Here is a 19963-nt window from a genome sequence, read left to right as displayed (position 1 = left end):
TTTCACCTCCCATTCCCATTGACTTCAATTTCACTAGGGCTCCTTGATGCCACACTCAGTCAAATGCTGCCTTGCTGTCAAGGATAGTCACTCTCACCTCACCTCTGGAATTCAGCTCTTTTGTCCGTGTTTGGACCAAGGCTGTAATGAGGTCTGGAGCCGAGTGGTCCTGGGCATCAGTGAGCAGGTTATTGGTGAGTAAGTGCCACTTGATAGCACTGCCAATGACCCCTTCCGTCACTTTGCTGATGATTGAGAATAGGCTGATGGGGCAGTAATTGGCTAGATTGGATTTGCCTTGCTTTTTGTGGACAGGACATACCCAGGCAATTTTCCACATTGTCGGGTAGATGCCCGTGTGTAGCTATACTGGAACAGCTTGGCTGGAGGCATGGCTAGTTCTGGAGCACAAGTCTTCAGCTATGCAGCTGGGATGTTGTTGGGGCACCATAACCTTTGCTGTATCCAGTGCACTCAGCCGTTTCTTGATATCACGTGGAGTGAATTAAATTGGCTGAAGACTGGCTTCTGTAATGGTGGGGTCCTCAGGAGGAGGGCTAGCTGGATCATCCGCTCGGCACTTCTGGCTGAAGATGGTTGCAAACGCTTCAGCTTTGTCTTTTACACTCCGCCATCATTGAGGATGAAGATGTTCATGGAGCCGCCTCCTCATGTTAGTTGTTTAATTGTCCACCACCATTCATGACTGGATGTGGCAGGACTGTAGAGCTTTGTTCTGATCCATTGGTTGTGGGATTGCTTGGCTCTGTCTATAGCATGCTGCTTCCACTGTTTAGCATGCATGTAGTCTTCTGTTGTAGATTCACCATGTTGGCACCTCATTTTTTGGCATGCTCTTCTACTCTCCTCATTGAACCAGGGTTGGTCCCCTGGCTTGATGGTAATGGTAGAGTGAGGGATATGCCGGGTCATGAAGTTACAGATTATGGTGGAATATAATTCTGCTGCTGCTGATGGCCCAGTTTTGAGCTGCTAGATTTGTTCTGAATCTATCCCATTTAGCAAAGTGGTAGTGCCTCACAACACGATGGCAGGTGTCCTCAGTGTAAAGACAGGACTTCGTCTCTGTGGTAAACCACTTTTATCGTTCACTATCGTTACACTATAGTTATCACTGTTATATCGTTATCACTGTTCACACTGTTGTATCACTATACGAGGTCGCCTCTTGTCACGCTGTTATACCTGGGCTGACCACTGCTGACTCCGCCCATGGCTCCACCTACCTGCCCAGGTATAAAGGTGGTCGACTGGCTGGTATTCCTCCTTGTGGGATCCGATCACCCACGAGGGTGGGCTCTGTTATTTAGCCAATAAAAACCTATAGTTACTTTCTTAACTCGTCGCTTTTCATTGGATGAATTGATAGGTATGTCAATTTTATTGGCTAAATTTTAAAATGTCGACACCTGGACAGTCAAACGACCAGCCAAGCGACCAGCCAGACGCCCAGCTACAACAGCCACAGCAGCCTGCCTGGCTGCGAGCCCTCAGACCACCGTACCTGGATCTAAATCCGCAGGCAGCAAACTCAGCCCTCGACTTTGAACACTGGCTGAGCTGCTTCGAAGCCTACCTGGGAGAATCCGGCGTGCCTCAGAAATCCATGCTAAGAGTTCTGAACGCCCAAGTGAGCCCTAAAGTATTCGCACTCATCCGGGACCTCAAAACATACGAGGACGCCATCAACCAGCTGAAAAGACAGTACCAAACCCCGGTAAATTCCATGTACGCCAGACACCTCCTAAGATCCCGCCCGCAACAGCCAGGAGAGCCCGTGGAGGAATTTTTACGGGTGCTACAAGCACTCGGCAGAGACTGTAACTTTAAAGCGGTAACGGCGGCAGAAAATACTGAAGACAATGTCCGCGATGCCTTCGTGAAAGGCCTGCGGTCCGACTACTCACGGCAAAGACTACTGGAAGCAAGGGACCTCGACCTGGACAAAGCTGCAGCCCTCGCTCTCTCTCTAGAAGTGGCCCATCGGGACTTCGAGGCCTACTCAAGGTACTGTAACTCACGACCCTGGAACTTGGGACCGACCCCGACCGCGATACCCCCCGCAGCACCCCCCCTGGGACCTACCTCAGCGTCGGCGTCCCGGACCCGATCGAGACCGCCACCCCCGGTACCGGCTCCGACATCGGACCCCCGCGATCGGGCCGCCGGCTGCTTCTTCTGTGGCCAGGCGAAACACCCGAGGTCGCGCTGCCCAGCCAGGAACTCTACCTGCTCAAACTGTATGAAGAAAGGCCACTTCGCTAAGGCCTGCAGAGGTGGATCATCAGAGGCCAGCAGTGCCTCATGCGAGCTGTGGGGGCGGCCATCTTCCTTCAAGGCAACAGAGGCCAGCATCCCCACATGTGAGTCATGGGGGCGGCCATCTTTGATACAGGCAACCGACACCAGCAGTGCCTCATGTGAGTTACGGGGGCAGCCATCTTCTCCGCCATTTTGTCCAACCTCGTGGGAGACGCCATTTTACCCACCACGCTCGACCGCCACCGTGCCTCTAGACCCGACTACCGCCTCACCCGCAGACTACAACGACTCGCTCAGCTATACACTAGCCTTCGTCTCACTGGACCAAGCCCGCCCGCATCACCTGTCCAAGTCGATGATGGACATCAGAGTAAATGGCCACGCCATGACCTGCCTGTTCGACAGCGGAAGCATGGAGAGTTTCATCCACCCAGACACGGTGAGCCACTACTCCCTCCCGGTCCTGCCAACGCGCAACCGGATCTCGATGGCATCGAGATCCCACGCCACAGACATCAGCGGCTACTGTGTTGTGACCCCCAGCTATGCGCCGCCGTCCTGCTAGGGCTAGACTTCCAATCCCACCTCCAAAGCGTCACGCTAGCATACGGCGGACCCCTCCCCCCACTCAGTCAACAACCAACAGATTTTAAACCGCCCACCGCGTAACACCTGCGGCCTATCCACCCTCAAGGTCCCGCCACCTTCCCTGTTCGCTAACCTCACCCCCGACTGCAAACCCGTCGCGACCAAGAGCAGGCGGTACAGCGCCGGGGACAGAGCTTTCATTAGCTCTGAGGTGCAGCGTCTCCTGAAGGAGGGCATCATCGAGGGGAGCACCAGCCCCTGGCGTGCCCAGGTCGTGGTCGTTAAGACCGGCAATAAAAACCGCCTGGTCATCGACTACAGCCAGACCATAAACAGGTACACCCAGCTGGACGCATACCCACTTCCCCGCATATCTGATATGGTCAATCAGATTGCGCAGTACCGGGTATTCTCCACCATCGACCTTAAGTCGGCCTATCACCAACTCCCTATCCGCCCTGAGGACCGCCAGTATACAGCCTTCGAGGCGAACGGCCGCCTCTACCACTTCCTTAGGGTTCCCTTCGGCGTCACCAACGGGGTTTCGGTCTTCCAAAGGGAGATGGACCGGATGGTTGACCAGAACGGGCTGCACGCCACGTTCCCCTACCTAGATAACGTCACCATCTGCGGCCGCGACCGGCAGGACCATGACGTTAATCTGGAGAGATTCCTCCGTACGGCCCAACGGCTGAATCTCACCTACAATAAGGAGAAATGTGTGTTTAACACCTCGCGCCTTGCCATCCTCGGCTGTGTAGTAGAGAACGGAGTCATCGGCCCCGACCCCGAAAGAATGCGTCCCCTCATGGAGCTACCCCTCCCCCACTGTCCAAAGGCTCTGAAGAGAACCCTGGGGCTCTTCGCCTACTATGCCCAATGGGTGCCCAATTATGCAGACAAAGCCAGACCCCTCATGAAGTCCACATCCTTCCCCCTTACGGAGGAAGCGTGCGCAGCCTTCTCCCTCATTAAGGGAGACATCGCCAAGGCCACAATGCACGCAGTGGACGAGTCCATCCCCTTCCAAGTGGAGAGCGATGCATCCGACTTCGCCCTAGCCGCTACCCTTAACCAGGAGGGGAGACCAGTGGCCTTCTTCTCAAGGACCCTACAGGGCCCTGAGATCCGACACTCGTCGGTCGAGAAGGAGGCCCAAGCGATTGTGGAGGCGGTACGACGCTGGAGGCATTACCTGGCAGGCAAACGATTTACCCTCCTCACCGACCAGCGTTCGGTCGCTTTTATGTTTAATAACAAGCTGAGGGGCAAAATCAAGAATGACAAGATATTGAGGTGGAGAATCGAACTATCCACCTATGATTATGATATCTTGTACCGGCCAGGTAAGCTGAACGATCCCCCTGATGCTCTGTCACGAATTACATGCGCCAGCGCGCAAAGTGATAGACTTCAGACCCTCCACAACGACCTCTGCCACCCCGGGGTCACCAGACTTTACCACTTCATTAAGGCCCGCAACCTGCCATACTCCATCGAGGAGGTCAGGACCATGACCAGGAACTGCCAGACCTGTGCCGAGTGCAAACCGCACTTCTTTAGGCCGGACAGAGCAAGCCTGATCAAGGCCACCCGCCCCTTCGAGCGCCTGAGCATCGACTTTAAGGGGCCCCTCCCGTCCTCTGACCGTAATGTGTACTTCCTCAACATCGTTGATGAGTACTCCCGTTTCCCCTTTGCCTTCCCCTGCCCAGACATGACCAGTACCACGGTCATCAAATGCCTGAACGACCTCTTCGCCTTGTTCGGTTTCCCAAACTATATACATCGTGACCGGGGCTCCTCCTTCATGAGCGAGGAACTCCGTCAGTTCCTACTAGCGAGAGGTATTGCTGCAAGCAGGACCACCAGCTACAACCCCCGAGGGAACGGCCAGGTAGAAAGAGAGAACGCGACGGTATGGAAGGCCGTCCTCTTAGCCTTAAAGTCTAAGGGCCTCCCAACCTCCCGCTGGCAGGAAGTCCTCCTGGCAGCCCTGCACTCCATCTGGTCACTACTTTGCACTGCCATTAACGCCACCCCCCATGAACGAATGTTTGTTTTCCCCAGGAAGTCGACTACGGGAACCACACTACCAACCTGGCTGACCTCCCCGGGGCCCGTCCTGCTGCAAAAGCACGTGAGGACCCATAAAACGGACCCCCTGGTCGAGAAGGTGAACCTCCTGCACGCCAACCCCCAGTACGCCTATGTGGCTTACCCGGACGGGCGGGAGGACACAGTCTCCTTCGCACCCTCGGGCATTCCGGAGACACCACCTTTACCCCCCCCCCCCCCAATTCCAGCTCAGGTAGACGGCATGCCGGAACCCCACGAGCCTTCGCCGACCACGCAGACACCAGCATCAACACCGGAGAATGCAACACCGCCGCTGCGACGATCAGAAAGGCTTACGAGGCCTCCGGACAGACTGACTTACCAGAACTGGTAGTACACTTCACCCCGCCGGACTCAAATCTAAACAAGGGGTGAATGTGGTAAACCACTTTTATCGTTCACTATCGTTACACTATAGTTATCACTGTTATATCGTTATCACTGTTCACACTGTTGTATCACTATACGAGGTCACCTCTTGTCACGCTGTTATACCTGGGCTGACCACTGCTGACTCCGCCCATGGCTCCACCTACCTGCCCAGGTATAAAGGTGGTCGACTGGCTGGTATTCCTCCTTGTGGGATCCGATCACCCACGAGGGTGGGCTCTGTTATTTAGCCAATAAAAACCTATAGTTACTTTCTTAACTCGTCGCTTTTCATTGGATGAATTGATAGGTATATCAGTCTCCACAAGGACTGTGTGGTGGTCATTGCTACCAATACTGTCATGGACAGATGACAATATGATTCAGAATGTGAGTTTAGTGAGATTTACAAATAATTCAACCCATATTTGTGTTCTATTTTACAGAACTGTGCTACTTCTCGACCATCAAGCTCTTTGACCAGCTCCAGACCCGCTAGTTCACCTGTGACAGGATCGGAGAGCCTCGCTAAGGATGATGGGTTACAGGTTACAGATGGAGTCAACCTGCAAGGCATCTGCAAAATGTCTTTCTATGACAACAGTGTAATATATGAAAACCCAGCTGCTGCTAATGAGAGTGAGTTTTGTTTTAACTGCATCTTCTGAGTTGTAACTGTTGTCAATTTATACACAGCCTTTCACAGACATAGCAAATAAAACTTCAATGTAGAGTGTTCAGAATATTAAATTACTCCGAGAAAGCTAATGGAAATGGTGTGGCCATCTTTGAAATGAAGGATAAACTGCTCCATCTATCAGGGGAAAAGTCCATTATTAGTCGTTTACTTGTGATTCATGAGAAGGAAGATGACTCGGGCAAAGGTGGAAATGATGAGAGCTGGAAAAAGTGGGATTCAGTAAATTACCAGACTATTTACCAAATGTAGTAGTGCACTCGCGATGTGGAGCCAAATAGAATGTTTTATACGGATTCTCTTTTAATGAGGGTTCCATAACTACTACATGTTATAGAGGAGAGTATAGCCCATCAGATGGTGAGGAATATCAGAGAGTGCGTACTGTCAGAAGTTAAAATGTATCAAAGAGTGGATAATACCAGATATTATTGTGTTTCAGCGACTAAATAATATCGGAGGTTATAGTGTATCAAAGAGTGGGTAACATCAGAGATGAAAGTGTATCAGATGGTGCGTAATATCAGAGGTTATAGTATATCAGAGAGTGGATAATATCAGAGGTATTCATTTATCAAAGAGTGGATATTATCATAGGCTATACTGTATAAAAGAGTGGGTACTATCAGAGGTTATAGTGTATCAGGCTGTGAGTAATATCAGAGATTATAGTGTATCAGAGAGTAAGCAAATGCTGCTTTTTAAAATCTTGCTTCCTAATTGTGTAAATGTTAGAAAAGCATTGTTAGCTTAATAGGTTGCAGTAAAAAAGTATTCAGTCCTGTGGGACATTATTAACTTTTAATTGGAGAATTTTAAATGAATCTGGTTACACTGTATGAATGAATTTATTGCAGAAATTCAATTGGCGTAAATTGCAGCTTTATTTCATTATGGAGTGGTTATTTTCACAGTAGGAATGGCCAGGCAATTCTATTGAAAGTAATCAAGTTTACACCTTGCACTAATAAGAGTAATATTGAACCGTAGCAGGAGATTTGTTAGGTGTAGTAGTATTGGGAACCAGGAAAATATGGTTTGAAATTAAGTGAAATGCAGAAGGTTGTTATTTATGGGTAGGAGGATAATGATTTATAACGTGTCATATGTAATGAGGGAAACCTTTACACAAGAAGTATTCCCCGAAAATGTAACCATGGTTGATAATGTGATGAGATCCAGGGGTAGACTTTCCTTGTTTTATGCTCACTCTGATTTTTTCAATCACAATAGCAATCATAAAAATATATATTCATATAATACTTATTAACAGAAGTAAAAAGAAAATCCATTGATGTTACTTTCAGAACAGAAGTTCATGAAAAGTTATTATTATATTTCCTGTTATTTTGGAAGTAGCTGCCTATAACACCTTTGAGATTTTTTTTAGTGATTCACGGGATGTGGACGTCACTGGCAAAGCCAGCATTTATTGCCCATCCCTAATTGCCTGTGAGAAGATGGTGGTGAGCCGCCTTCTTGAACCGCTGCAGTCCGTGTGGTGAAGGTACTCCCACAGTGCTGTTAGGGAGGGAGTTCCAGGATTTTGACCCAGCGACGATGGACAGCGATATATTTCCAAGTCAGGATGATGTGTGACTTGAAGGGAAACTTGGAGGTGATGGTGCTCCCATGTGCCTACTGCCCTTGTCCTTCTAGGCCAGTAGTTCTCAAACTGGGGTCTGCAAATTAGTGTGAACGGGAGCCGTTGCTGTGATGCCACAGGTCAGGCATGTGCTGTTGGCCACTATTGTGATTTCCTTCGGCCGCTCGAGCTGCACAGACGAGAGCTTGCGCACCAGGGAGTACGATGTCTGGTCCGGGGGCCTGGCACACTCGCACAGCAAGACACCAGTAAACGATCACTGGGTGGGCACTGGGGCCGAGGCAGCTCTGGAAACAGACACTTATTCAGATCTGTGCAGCCTCCGACTGACTGAGAATCCCAAGAGAGGAGATGAGAGGCCCCAGAGACCCTGGGAATGGATTTGCAGGGCTGGGGCTGGGGGAGGGTTGAAAGGAGCCACCACGTCAGCCTTGGCAAGTAACTGCAGTGCATCTTGTAGATGGTACACACTGCAGACATGGTGCTCCATATCCAGTAAGCCATTGCTTCATCAGAAACATGGGGTGTCGTCTTAATCTAACCCACCTGGCAGGAAATTAATGGGATTGGATTTTACTTTCCATTGAAGTCATGTGGGGTGTAAGATGGGCTGCAAATCCCGTGTCAATTTCCCACAGGACGCTTTAGGGTAAAATGACCCCTCATGGGTTTAATCTTTGTGATGTCAGGATCTTCATAAAACAACTGCAACTCAATCTATTGGCAGAAACGTTGCTCTAAATGTCATGGTTCTGAGTAGGTGCAGTGTATGCAAAATTTTCCAAGTGATTGGAAAAAATGGCTGGAATTTTAAGTTTTGGATCTGCCTGGAGCGGTGGCAGCGGGGGGGCCTGGTAGAGCACGGGAAACCTGGAAGCCCACAGCATTCGTGTGACGTCACTGACAGGTTCCCCGCCCGGAAGTCAGCCTGATTGACAGGCTGGCTTCCGGTTGGGCGGGCAACGCTGGACAGGAGGCCGCAATCACAGGTAGGTGCGAGCCCTGACCCCGGGGGTTGGGGTGGGGGGTTGTGTGACGGGGGCGGGGGTGGCTGATGGTGGGGTCTGGGAGGAAGCAGTCCTGCTCCTCCAGGTCCACAAGGATTGCTCCCCGAGGCTGTCCTTGCCTCTCTGCAGCTACCGAGAATCCCAATCCCCGGCTGGCCACAGTTAAACCTGCACAGCAGGTTAAATCAGAGGCTTCCAGCTTCATTATAATATTTATAGTTCCCACCCACCTCCTGGGAGCGGGTTGGCTACCTGCCCCCCATCCTGCCTCCATTAAACCCGGAAGTGGGTGGGTTGGAGGCGGGTTGGGGTCGGGATTCATAATTTTAATAATTTAATCTCCCACCTGACCCAAACTTCCCTGTTCTTTGGGGTTAAAATTTCCCCCATTGTTCAGGCAAGTGTTAGGCTTCAACGCCAACAACACTTTCTCCGATACTCACAATAGATGCTTTCTTTAATTATCTAGGAAATGGTACTTCAGAGCGTATGAAACATGTGGTCTCCTCATAAAGGAACTGCAGTCAAGGACATTCTGGTAGCCGTAAATTTTGTTTTTTTAACCTCAGCTACACTATCACTCAGACCTCTTTTGCAAAATAAACAAATGGGTCTGGAGAAAGGTCTCTGATCCTTTGCACGGTAAGAGTAGAGATTGGCCACTGGTGTAGACTATGTAAAGTTCAACTGGCTGCCCAGAATTTAACAGGAGCTGTGAATATTCCTGCAGACCCCCTCAGATGGAGCAATATATTGCTGTGAGGAGGGATATCTATCAGGTTGACACAATATTCCAGAAATAGAAGTACCTGTACACAGATGGGAGCAGAAAGCTGAGGGAGGGTCTGCTAAGCAAAGACTCCAGAGCCTTAGCCATCAATGACCATTTAGAAGTTTCTACATAAATTGCTTAATGCTGGTCTTTAGGATCCTCAAAAAGACAAGGCCAAGCAAGGTAGCCAGGATAGAACTACTGGTAACTGTTCCAAAGAGATCTCAAAGCTGCAGTTCTCAGCGTTCTTCTCACTTCTGGAGACTTATCCCTTGGCTCCAGTGACCAGGGAAATGTGGTCTCTGAAAGGAAAGGAGCAGTCTGACGTTCTGAATTATTCAATCTGTAATAGATAGCCTGGTTATTGAAAGGAAGAAACTGAGTTCTCTGAGTCTACCACTGCAGGTGATTAATATAATTATAGCCTCAAGAAAACCCACAAATTAGAAGGCTGATGACCACAGTTGCATAAAGATTTTCCATTTGATGCCAGAAGGAAGGAACACATCCAAGTTAAACCCACCCCCCCACCCACTGTCTAAAGTGGTGCCAGAACTCCAGCTCCCTTAAGAAATCATCCATATTTCTTCCCTAGTGCGCATTAATCTGTTGTAAAATGCAAGTTGAGTGACGATGAAATAAAAAAACATTCTGTTACTATGTAAACAGAGTGAAGAGCTAAAACATTCACACAACAAAACTTTGTGGAAACTATCATCAAAGACTGAATCAGTGGCTTGTAGAATGCATTCTGAACTGTGACTAACATTTGATCACCCTTCCTAATGTGTCTCTCCATGGATCAGCGTCCATCTCCATTTGTGAAGTGCTAGATAATTGTAAGTTGTTGTTGTAGCTGGAAGTGATAGGTTTTTCCTTTCCTGTATGTTAAAATCAAGGGCCAAATAAGTGACCACCCAATGAGCAAACTCATACCTCCTGCACCTTTACCAAACATTGTCTGGAGTTGGCTGCAGACAATACCTATAAGTGCGAGAATATTCCTTACACATAATTTAGCTTATAGTTTCTTTAGTTCATTATCATGTCCTCTGTTTCTTCTGTCCAGATTTCATACAAAATGCCTCAGTACCCTAACTATACTGATTCCCTACATTCTTTTAAAAACTGATTGGGGAGAAATTCGGTTGGTTGCACCAGCGATTAGCGCCTAAAGAGACCAAGAAGTGGGGCGTTAGCCAATTTTCGCCCGGGCGCAGTGAACCCAGCGCCTCTTGCTATATTGAGTGGGTTTTAGTGCCGGCGCTAAATCTTAGTGCCCGCTCGTGGGCGCAGGCAGATCATGACGTCATTTCAGTGTGCAACACCTTTTTGGCGCCCCGGACCGGAAATTCAGTGGTGCGCCCCTTCGTTCCGCCTGGCGCTAATAAGGACTGCTTACCTGGAACGTTCCCCAGTCGCTCTCGGGCTGGGGGGGGCGCTCTTTAAAGGGGACTGCACTGGTATAAAAGCGGCAGCCATTTTGGGAGCACAACTTCCTCGAGACTTTCACAGAGTTGCTGAGCTGCACTCTGAGAGCCATTGCACCAGTGAGCCAGCGCTGGCCAGAGGAACTTCAGCCTTCTGACCTTCACCTTGCTGCTGGTGAGCATTTACTACGCTTTCAATTCCTTGTGCGCTGTTATTATGGGGGCTGCATTGGAGGGGAACGTCCTGCTGCTGAACCATTTGGAAAGGGCACAGAGACGCAGGGAGAGAGGGGCAGGAATGGCCAGACGGAGGAGGGCCAACAGACGTCGCCACACCAGACCTTACGCTGCCAGGGTTTTCAGACAGCAGTTCTCTTACCTGAACATGTCAGAGGAGCAGTGTCTTAGAAGGCTGCGCTTCAGAAAGGAGGTGGTGACTGAGCTGTGCCACCTGCTTCAGCCAGATCTGCAGCCTCAGATAAGGTGCAGGACCTCTCTGTCGGTGGCTGTCAAGATGACTGTTGCCCTGAATTTCTCTGTGACCGGCTCCTTTCAGGCTGCAACTGGGGACATCGCGAACATATCGCAGTTTGTGGTGCATTGCTGCATTCGTCAAGTAACAGATGCCCTATTTAAAAGGAGGCGGCAGTACATCTCCTTCCCTGTGACACTGGAGAAGCAGCGGGAGCGCGCAGAGGGCTTTGCAGCAATAGCGGACTTCCCCATGGTGCAGGGCGCCATTGACTGCACGCACGTGGCTTTGTGGGCGCCTGTTTTGAATCCAGAGGAGTTCCGCAACCGCAAGGGGTTCCATTCCTTGAATGTTCAGCTGGTCTGTGACCACCGACAGCTGATCCTCGCAGTCAATGCACAGTTCCCTGGCAGCAGCCACGACGCCTTCATCCTGCGCCAGACTTCAGTTGCAGACCTCTTCGAGGCCCCGGCTCACCCAGCAGGCTGGCTTCTCGGTGACGAGGGCTACGAGGACTCTACTCATTGGAGTTCAGAAGAATGAGAGGCGATCTTATCGAAACATATAAGATTATGAGGGGGCTTGATCGGGTGGATGCGGTGAGGATGTTTCCACTGATGGGTGAGACTAGAACTAGGGGGCATAATCTAAGAATAAGGGGCTGCCCTGTCAAAACTGGGATGAGGAGAAACTTCTTCACTCAGAGGGTAGTAAATCTATGGAATTTGCTACCCCAGAGAGCTGCGGAAGCTGCAACATTAAATAAATTTAAAATGGAGATAGACAGTTTCCTAGCAGATAAGGGAATTAGGGGTTACGGGGAGAGGGCAGGGAAGTGGATGTGAGTCTAGATTCGGATCAGCTATGATCCTATTGAATGGCGGAGCAGGCCCGAGGGGCCGTATGGCCTACTCCTGCTCCTACTTCTTATGTTCTTATGTTCTTATCCTCTGTGCCCATGGCTGATGACCCCGCTCCGTTCGCCCAGCACTCCTGCTGAAGAGCGCTTCAATGCGAGCCATCAGGCGACGAGGAACATTGTGGAGCACACAATCGGTGTGTTGAAGCAGCGGTTCCGCTGTCTGGACCATTCCGGAGGCGCCTTGCAGTACTCACCAGAGCGAGTCTCCCACTTCGTCGTTGTCTGCTGCATGTTGCATAACCTCGCCATCCTACGCACACAGCCAATGTCACCAGACTTGGAAGCACCAACGGAGGAGGAGGAGGCGGAGGAGGTGGAGGAGGAGGAGGAGGAGCAACAAGACGGGAGGGAGGAACAAACTGGAAGGGCCGTCCGTCAGAGGCTGATAACAGGCCGCTTCTAGGCCCCTCTGACGGAATGCTTGGTGCCATTCGAGGAGCACGAATGGAACTGGTCGGATAACCCAAAGCCTATGAAGGGCAGTATGAATGTAAATAGCAGACATGGGCAATGTAAATAAAAAAAGTTGTTTATTTGGCAAAATGTGCTTCCTTCCAACATGACAAAGCAATGGCTACAGAAAGCAAAAGTAACACACTAACACATAAGTATCTCGCATACCCGGGAGACTATCCAAAACAGAACTAACATTCAGACCAGGTGCCTCGCACACCCAGGAGACTATCCATAACAGAACTAACATTCAGACCAGGGGACTCGCACACCCGGGAGACTATCCAAAACAGAACTAACATTCAGACCAGCATCCACGGCCTTGATTTCTACAAATAAGACGTCTCAGCGGCACCTTCTACTCTTTCCCCCTTGATGGTGATCTACTTCTCTTGCGAGATCGGCCCCTTCCCTCCCTGCAGCTCCTCTGTAATGGGAGCCCAGTGGCTGCATCAAGGCTGGGGGAGGCCTGCTGGCTGTCCAAAAGTGCAGATGCCCCTGAGGGACGTCCTGGACGACCTCTGGCCTTGGAGGGCCCGGATGCTGACTGCTCCAACTGTGCATGGGTGGAAGCAGTCTGTCCTGCAGGTGGTGGCAGCTGCAGTGGAGATGTGCCAGCGGTGGCATCAGGAATGCTGACATCCTGAGAGTGGACAGCAGCTCTCTGGTCGACCAACACACTGGCACTCTGACGAGGCAGCATCGCAGCATGCGCACCAATCGGCTGTTCCACAGATTGATGCCCTGCGGTGGTGCTGCATGGGCCCCGGGTAATACCGCCTGATCCATCGAGGGTGGCAGCAGTCATTGGTCGCATGGCGTCAATATGCGTCTGCATGAGACCAGCGAGTGACTGTGTGGCAGCACTCAGCACTTGCGTGGCAGGTGCAAGTGCTTCGGTGAAGCCCTGGACAGACCTTTCCAGTGATGACCCGATGCCCTGGACAGTCCTTTCCAGTGCTGCCCCGAAGTCCTTGACAGTCCTTTGCAGTGCTGCCCCAAAGTCCTGCGCACTCCTTTCCAGTGCTGCCCCAAAGTCCTGCGCACTCCTTGCCTGTGCTGCCCCAAAGTCCTGCGCACTCCTTTCCAGTGCTGCCCCAAAGTCCTGCGCACTCCTTTCCAGTGCTGCCCCAAAGTCCTGCGCACTCCTTGCCTGTGCTGCCCCAAAGTCCTGCGCACTCCTTGCCTGTGCTGCCCCGAAGTCTTGGACACTCCTTGCCAGTGTCTCGATGGAGTCAGGCATCCTTGCCACTGCAGCCATGAGCTCAGTGTGCCTGAGCCGAGCCTGGGCGCTCATTTCTGCGAGGGAACGCACCTCTTCTGCGCTCTGTGCAGCAGTACTCGCGGCCTGACTCGCCCTCCGGGGAGATGGCCCCCGAGCTTCCCTACCCCCCTTGCGTTGCTGCAGCCCGCTGGTTCCTGGAACTGCTTCCTCCTCAGAGCATTCCCCCCCGCTCCCCTCCAGGGAAGTAGTCTCCCCAGTCTGCAGAGGGGCTGGCTCGCCTGAGGGTGGCAGGCATGGTCCGGCTTCCTCCTGCTCGTCGCCTCCGGAGTCAGTGGCAGTGGCAGCTTGAGGGCCCGGCTCCCAAGCTGGTGATTCAGCATCTGAAAGCAGGGAGGTTGAAGAGTGGCTTTAGCGAAAGGACAGGGTGGCAGCAAGGGATGCATGAGTGCTTCAATGCTCTGACATGGGTCCAGAGTGAAAAAGCATGCTGGTGGGGGGAACAAGTGGAAGGAGAGAGTTCCAAAAGGTGATGACCTTACCATCGCTGTGCACAATGGGGTCGGCAGCTCCAGTGGTGACAGGACCAGTCATCCGGCCTCCAACAATCTGGTGGACTCGTTCCTCCAGGGCCGTCAGTGTCAGCAGCTGAGGAGGGCCTCCACTGGTATGATGCTGCTCCCTCCGGTTCCTGGCCAGCTTGGCCTGCAGGAGAAAGGATGGGAAGTGATGAAACATGCTGGCCTGAGCTGACATCACATGCCCCCCATGGTGGAATAGTCCTTCCATTATGCATTGAGCTGACATCACATGCCCCCCATGGTAGAATAGCCCTTCCATTATGCATTGAGCTGACATCACATGCCCCCCATGGTAGAATAGCCCTTCCATTATGCATTGAGCAGAATGTGCGTGTGTGTTTCCAGAAAGGGCCATGGGTGCTGGCTGACAGATGGCCATTGGGGCTTCGAGCACCCTCTGGCCATAATGTCAGGTGCAGATGGAGGGATGAAGAAGATGGCGAAAAAGGCACTCACCCTAACGACCCGAGTGAGGTCGTTGAACTTCTTCCTGCATTGCACAGGAGTCCTGGCCACCATGCTGCTTGAGGTGACTCTTTGACAAGCTTCCCTCCAAGCCCTGCAGTACTTGCTCTGATGAGGCCTCCTGCCATTGTCGGGGTACAGCACAGCTCGCCGGCGCTCCACTTCGCCAACCAAAGCATCCAATGCCCCATCGGTAAAGCGCTCTGCTTTCTGCCTCACCCTCTCCATATCCTCAAAGTTTGTAACGCCACAGAAAGCACAGCGCCGATTTTGAGGCCTACAAGACGCAGAGTGTGTCTGCTGATCCTAATTGACCCGCCCCTTTAAGAGCTGGCCGGCGCCAGCATGTCTCGGGGTGATCGATTATTGACAGCACCTGCGCTGCGCCCGGACACCGCCATATTGAGTAGCGCCGCCGGGTTAGCGCCTTAAGACTCCCGTGCAGCGCCTGAATCTACACCGCAATCACCTTCAGGGGCGCAGCAACCCAATATCGCTCGAGGTGGCGATAAGTTGCGCCTGGCGATAAAATTTGCGCATCGCCAAGTCTAGCGCCCCGAGCGGGGCTATACCCAATTTCTCCCCCATTATGTTCCCTTTATCTTCTTCCCAATGCAAGTCAATTTAGCTTTGTTATCCTCTCCTCATAATTCACAGATCTAAAACCTAGACTGATCATTGTTGCCTTCACTGTTTCCTTTCTTCAGCCTCGATGTCTTGACCATATCTAGATACAGTGCTCGATGTGTGGTTTCACTGCTGCGGTCAGTAATATTGGGTGTATTTTTAAAATGACTTTCACTTGTATTCTGTAAATCTACTTATACACCCCAGTATTTTGCACTGCAATCTCAAAGTTACAAACATTTCAGTGTAACAGGTGCCACTTTGCATTACATCTCCTCTTACATTACACAGTATCTTACTGCTTGATTCAGTTTAGTTTTAAAAAGTGTGGACGCTTACTGTATCTAAAAGCAGGCTATTTTATACAAATAAAATAGTTTTACCTGTTACAAATACTGATACTTCAGAATTGTGGCCATTTCAAACCTAAATCTGCTCACATTACAGAAAAGATAAAGGGAACATAATCATTTTTTTAAAAACAATGTAGGGAATCAATAATACTGGTGTACAGAGGTCTTCAGGTGTCCATAACTCTGAGGCCTTGTTGTATTTGCTTTTGTAGCTGCTGTGGTGTACTCTGACGATACTTAAACCCCAATTTTAACTCGGGGTATGGAAGCCAAAGTGGGCGGCAAACTTGTCAGCCAACACCCCCGGGAGCGTGAGGCCTGAGAGATTTTAACTCTCGGGCCTCACTGGCACGCCTTGACACTGACTCCCACTCAAGACCAATGGTAATGATGTCACTGCTAGGGAACGGGAGTCAAAATTTGTGGGGGATCAGGCCACCACCAGTGACCCATGGAAATGCTAAGTAAGGAATTGCGGGTGGTGGTTGACAAAGCCCACGACCAGGTGAGAAGGAGGGAAGCCTGGGGCAGGGGAGGCCTCAGGTATAAGTTGTAGGGCCAGGAGCAGCACTCCTGCTCTTTGCCATTTAAATTAGGCCCCCGTTCCTCTGAGGCGGGCGGTCATCCCATGCCTTATTTCAGGCTAGTTAAAATAGTGGGGCTGCAGGAGCGGGGCGTGAACTCCACCCCTCCCCTTTATCTTAACCCCCAGACTGCACCATTTCCACCGTGGGGTGGAGGCGGGGATTAAAATAGCCTCTTTAGTGTTTGATCAGCTCCTAGATCTTTTAGGATTCACCTTATTTAATGATGCGACTATGAATTGTATTTTACTTTTCAATATTAAATGCCTAGGAAGGTACTATGGAAGAATTATCTCTCCAATGCAAGGGATAACCACTCTGCAAATACTTATCTACCTATTTGTTCCCCCATCTCTTCCTTGTCAATAGGATTGGGCTCCTGTGTTGTTGCATAATGTTATACCTATGGTTGAAAAGACCAGAATATAGACCAAATGGGCTAATATACAAAGAGAGCAGGAAGCCAAGAAATGTGGCACATGATGAAAAAATCTCTGCATTGCCTGAAATACCCATGCTATGTGCAGAATACTCGAGCCTGAACATATTATGTATGGAAATTACAAAGTTAAGACAGAATCCTGCTAGTGCACCTGTCTTTGTAGCATTACACCAGTTTTCAGGGTTATTGGCAGTGGCACTGTTTATTGAATAAACCTTTAAACAATCCACTTCAGCAAAAAAATGTCTGACATTAAGAGCTGTTAAGATGTGTCACTGTCAGTAAGTCTGGGTGCTGAAGACTCAGTATTAAGATGGACATATTTTCAAGCCTCTTTTTTTATTATTCCTGTGTATTTTTTTTCTAGCTGTTGGTCAGTTTTAATTTAGGACTGCCATTTTTGGAGCAATACAGACCTGAAGTCCCACAAAAATAATATTGCAACTTCAAAACTAGAGAGCTATGCAGTTTTGAATGATCCTACCTGGGGAAAAAGAGATACTGTATTCGGCACATTCTGGATCAGTGGGAATTAACATATTGCTATATGTTCCTCCATCAAATGTCTGTTGTTGAGGTAATACAGTTTTGACAGGTTTTGTGAGTCTAGTTGGCATAAGCAATTTATGCCTTCACTGCTCAATGGCCAGGTTTACCTGTGGTATAAAAATCATATGTCATAGCTGGTTGCCAAAATATGTAATGCAGGCCTGATTCTATATGTCATACAGTTCCTTGGGAAAATCAAAGATCATTATGCTTATAGCTATTAAAATGTATGTTGGTACGGAAGGCAATTATCTGAGACTTTACACATTTCATCAGTTTAGATGTGAGTTTAATCAATTCCCTTAAGAAACCAATTCTAAGACTGCAATGCACAGCACAAAGCTGCCTGAGCAGTGTAGCTGCATGTTAAATGTGTTTTGAATTATATCAGTGGTGGAGAAAATTGCATAATGAGGAGACAGCACAGCTAGAGGGGCTCTGTGGTATTCTGACACAGATGTACTACTATCAGAGGCTGTGGGGAGGAAATACCGTATTTACAAAAATGAAATGTGAAACTCATTTCCTACCCTTATTTTTGGTTCTCTCTGCATAATGCACTGTTTCCCAGCCAAAAGAGTAGATATGTTGATCTGCTCAGACCCTTTTCCATTGCCACTCTTGAGGTGGCCATTATGAGGTGCTCAAGAGTAGCTAGTGGTCATTTCCCTCTCCCATAAGAACCAGGCCTCAGCTCGGTGCTTCTCCCAACAACGTGGCCAAGCTCAGGAGCTTGATACGCAGAGAATTTCAGGCACATTTGATATTAGTCTGTGGCATAGTTGCTTACAGTGTCTATCAATTTGGCGGGTCAGTTAAGAAGTAGCAAGTGGAATATCATGATTAATTAAATGGAAGGTATTGCGCATTGCTTTGGGAAATGATCTGGGTGTGATTATTGACTACTTAGTGAAAATATGTAGTTAAAGTGAAAATGTTATCAATATGGTTAATCAAATACTGGGATGAATTTCAGAGCATCATACAGCACAGAAGGAGGCCATTCGGCCCATCATGCCTGTGTTGGCTCTTTGAAAGAGCTATCCAATTAGTCACACTCCCCTACTCTTTCCCCATAGCCCTGCAAATTTTTCCTTTTCAAATACACATCCAATTCCCTTTTGAAAGTTAGTATTGAATCTGCTTCCACCATCCTTTCAGGCAGTGCATTCCAGATCATAACAACTCGTGTAAAAAAAATTCTCATACTCTCCCCCCTGTCTTTTTTGCCAATTATCTTAAATCTGTGCCTTCTGGTTACTGACCCTTCTGCCAGTGGAAACAGTTTCTCCTTGTTTACTCTATTAAAACCTTTCATAATTTTGAACACATCTATTGAATCGCCCCTTAAACTTCTCTGCTCTAAGAAGAACAATCCCAGTTTCTCTAGTCACTCCAGTTCTAGAGCATTTGGTTACACCTCAAAATAGGTTATTTTAACCCTGTGTAACACGTTGGATATCATGGGCTATATTTTACTTTGTTGAATAATGTAAAATTGGTGAAACTTGCCAACTTTTTTTGCTAACATTGGAAAACGGAGAATACATTACAACAGTGACTACACTTCAAAAGTACTTTATTGGCTGTGAAGCGCTTTGGAACGACTTGGGGTTGGAAAAGGTGCTGCATAAATGCAAGTTCCCTCTTTCATTTCTTTCTTTATTGGAGAGGGTTCAGAAAAATGCCCAGGATGATCCTGGGATTTAAAACTATAAGTCATGAGGAGAAGCCCTTGAATTTATTTTCATCGGCAAAAAAAAAGATTGACTGAGGACATGATCCAGGCCTTTTAAAACAAAGTGAGGAATGTAGATGTAATGAGGAGATTATTTAGCTTAGCCATGTTTGTATAAATAGAAGACACAGGCACAACATTGATCAGCCTCAACTGAAACCCGAGATTGGAAAACATTTCTTTCCTCAGTGAGTAGTAGATATATTGAGCTAATTCCTTAAAAAAATGGTTAATTTTATGTCAATCAACTCTTTTAAAGGAGATTAATGAAGACCTAATTCAGAACAAGATTGAAAGTTATAAGGATAAGCATAGACACAGATGATTAAATACCCTATCAAACAATTCTATGAGACCATGGAAATTCTATATCAGGTACAACCAGTTAAAGAAAGACCTTCATTTATACAGTACCTTATCACATCACTCAGACATCTGTTCAAGTACATGACTATTGTTTATAACAACAACAACTTGTAATTGTATAGTGCCTTTAACATAGTAAAACATCCCAAGGCGCTTCACAGGAGCGTTATAAAACAAAATTTGACACCGAGCCACATAAGGAGAAATTAGGACAGATGACCAAAAGCCTGGTCAAAGAGGTAGGTTTTAAGGAGCATCTTGATGGAAGAAAGAGGTAGAGAGGTGAAGAGGTTTAGGGAGGGGATTCCATAGCTTAGGG

At 49.0% G+C, this 19963-nt stretch overlaps 1 protein-coding gene across 1 annotated transcript in view; it reads left to right on the top strand.

Annotated features, from left to right (window-relative positions):
- The window catches only part of LOC147121890 (adhesion G protein-coupled receptor D2), a 422076-nt gene that overhangs the window by 226564 nt on the left and 175549 nt on the right, over positions 1 to 19963 (top strand). Inside the window, exon 18 of the mRNA XM_085978030.1 lies at positions 5805 to 5997. Within this exon, the coding sequence (XP_085834156.1) occupies positions 5805 to 5997 (193 nt within the window). The remainder of the gene's footprint in view (positions 1 to 5804; positions 5998 to 19963) is intronic.

The sequence above is a fragment of the Somniosus microcephalus genome, chromosome 3, assembly GCF_052327205.1.
Source record: "Somniosus microcephalus isolate GS21.2 chromosome 3, FLI_Smic_1.0, whole genome shotgun sequence".
In the NCBI taxonomy this organism is placed as follows: domain Eukaryota; kingdom Metazoa; phylum Chordata; class Chondrichthyes; order Squaliformes; family Somniosidae; genus Somniosus; species Somniosus microcephalus.
The sequence above is the reverse complement of the archived record's forward strand: the minus strand, read 5'-3'. Positions and strand labels throughout refer to the sequence as shown.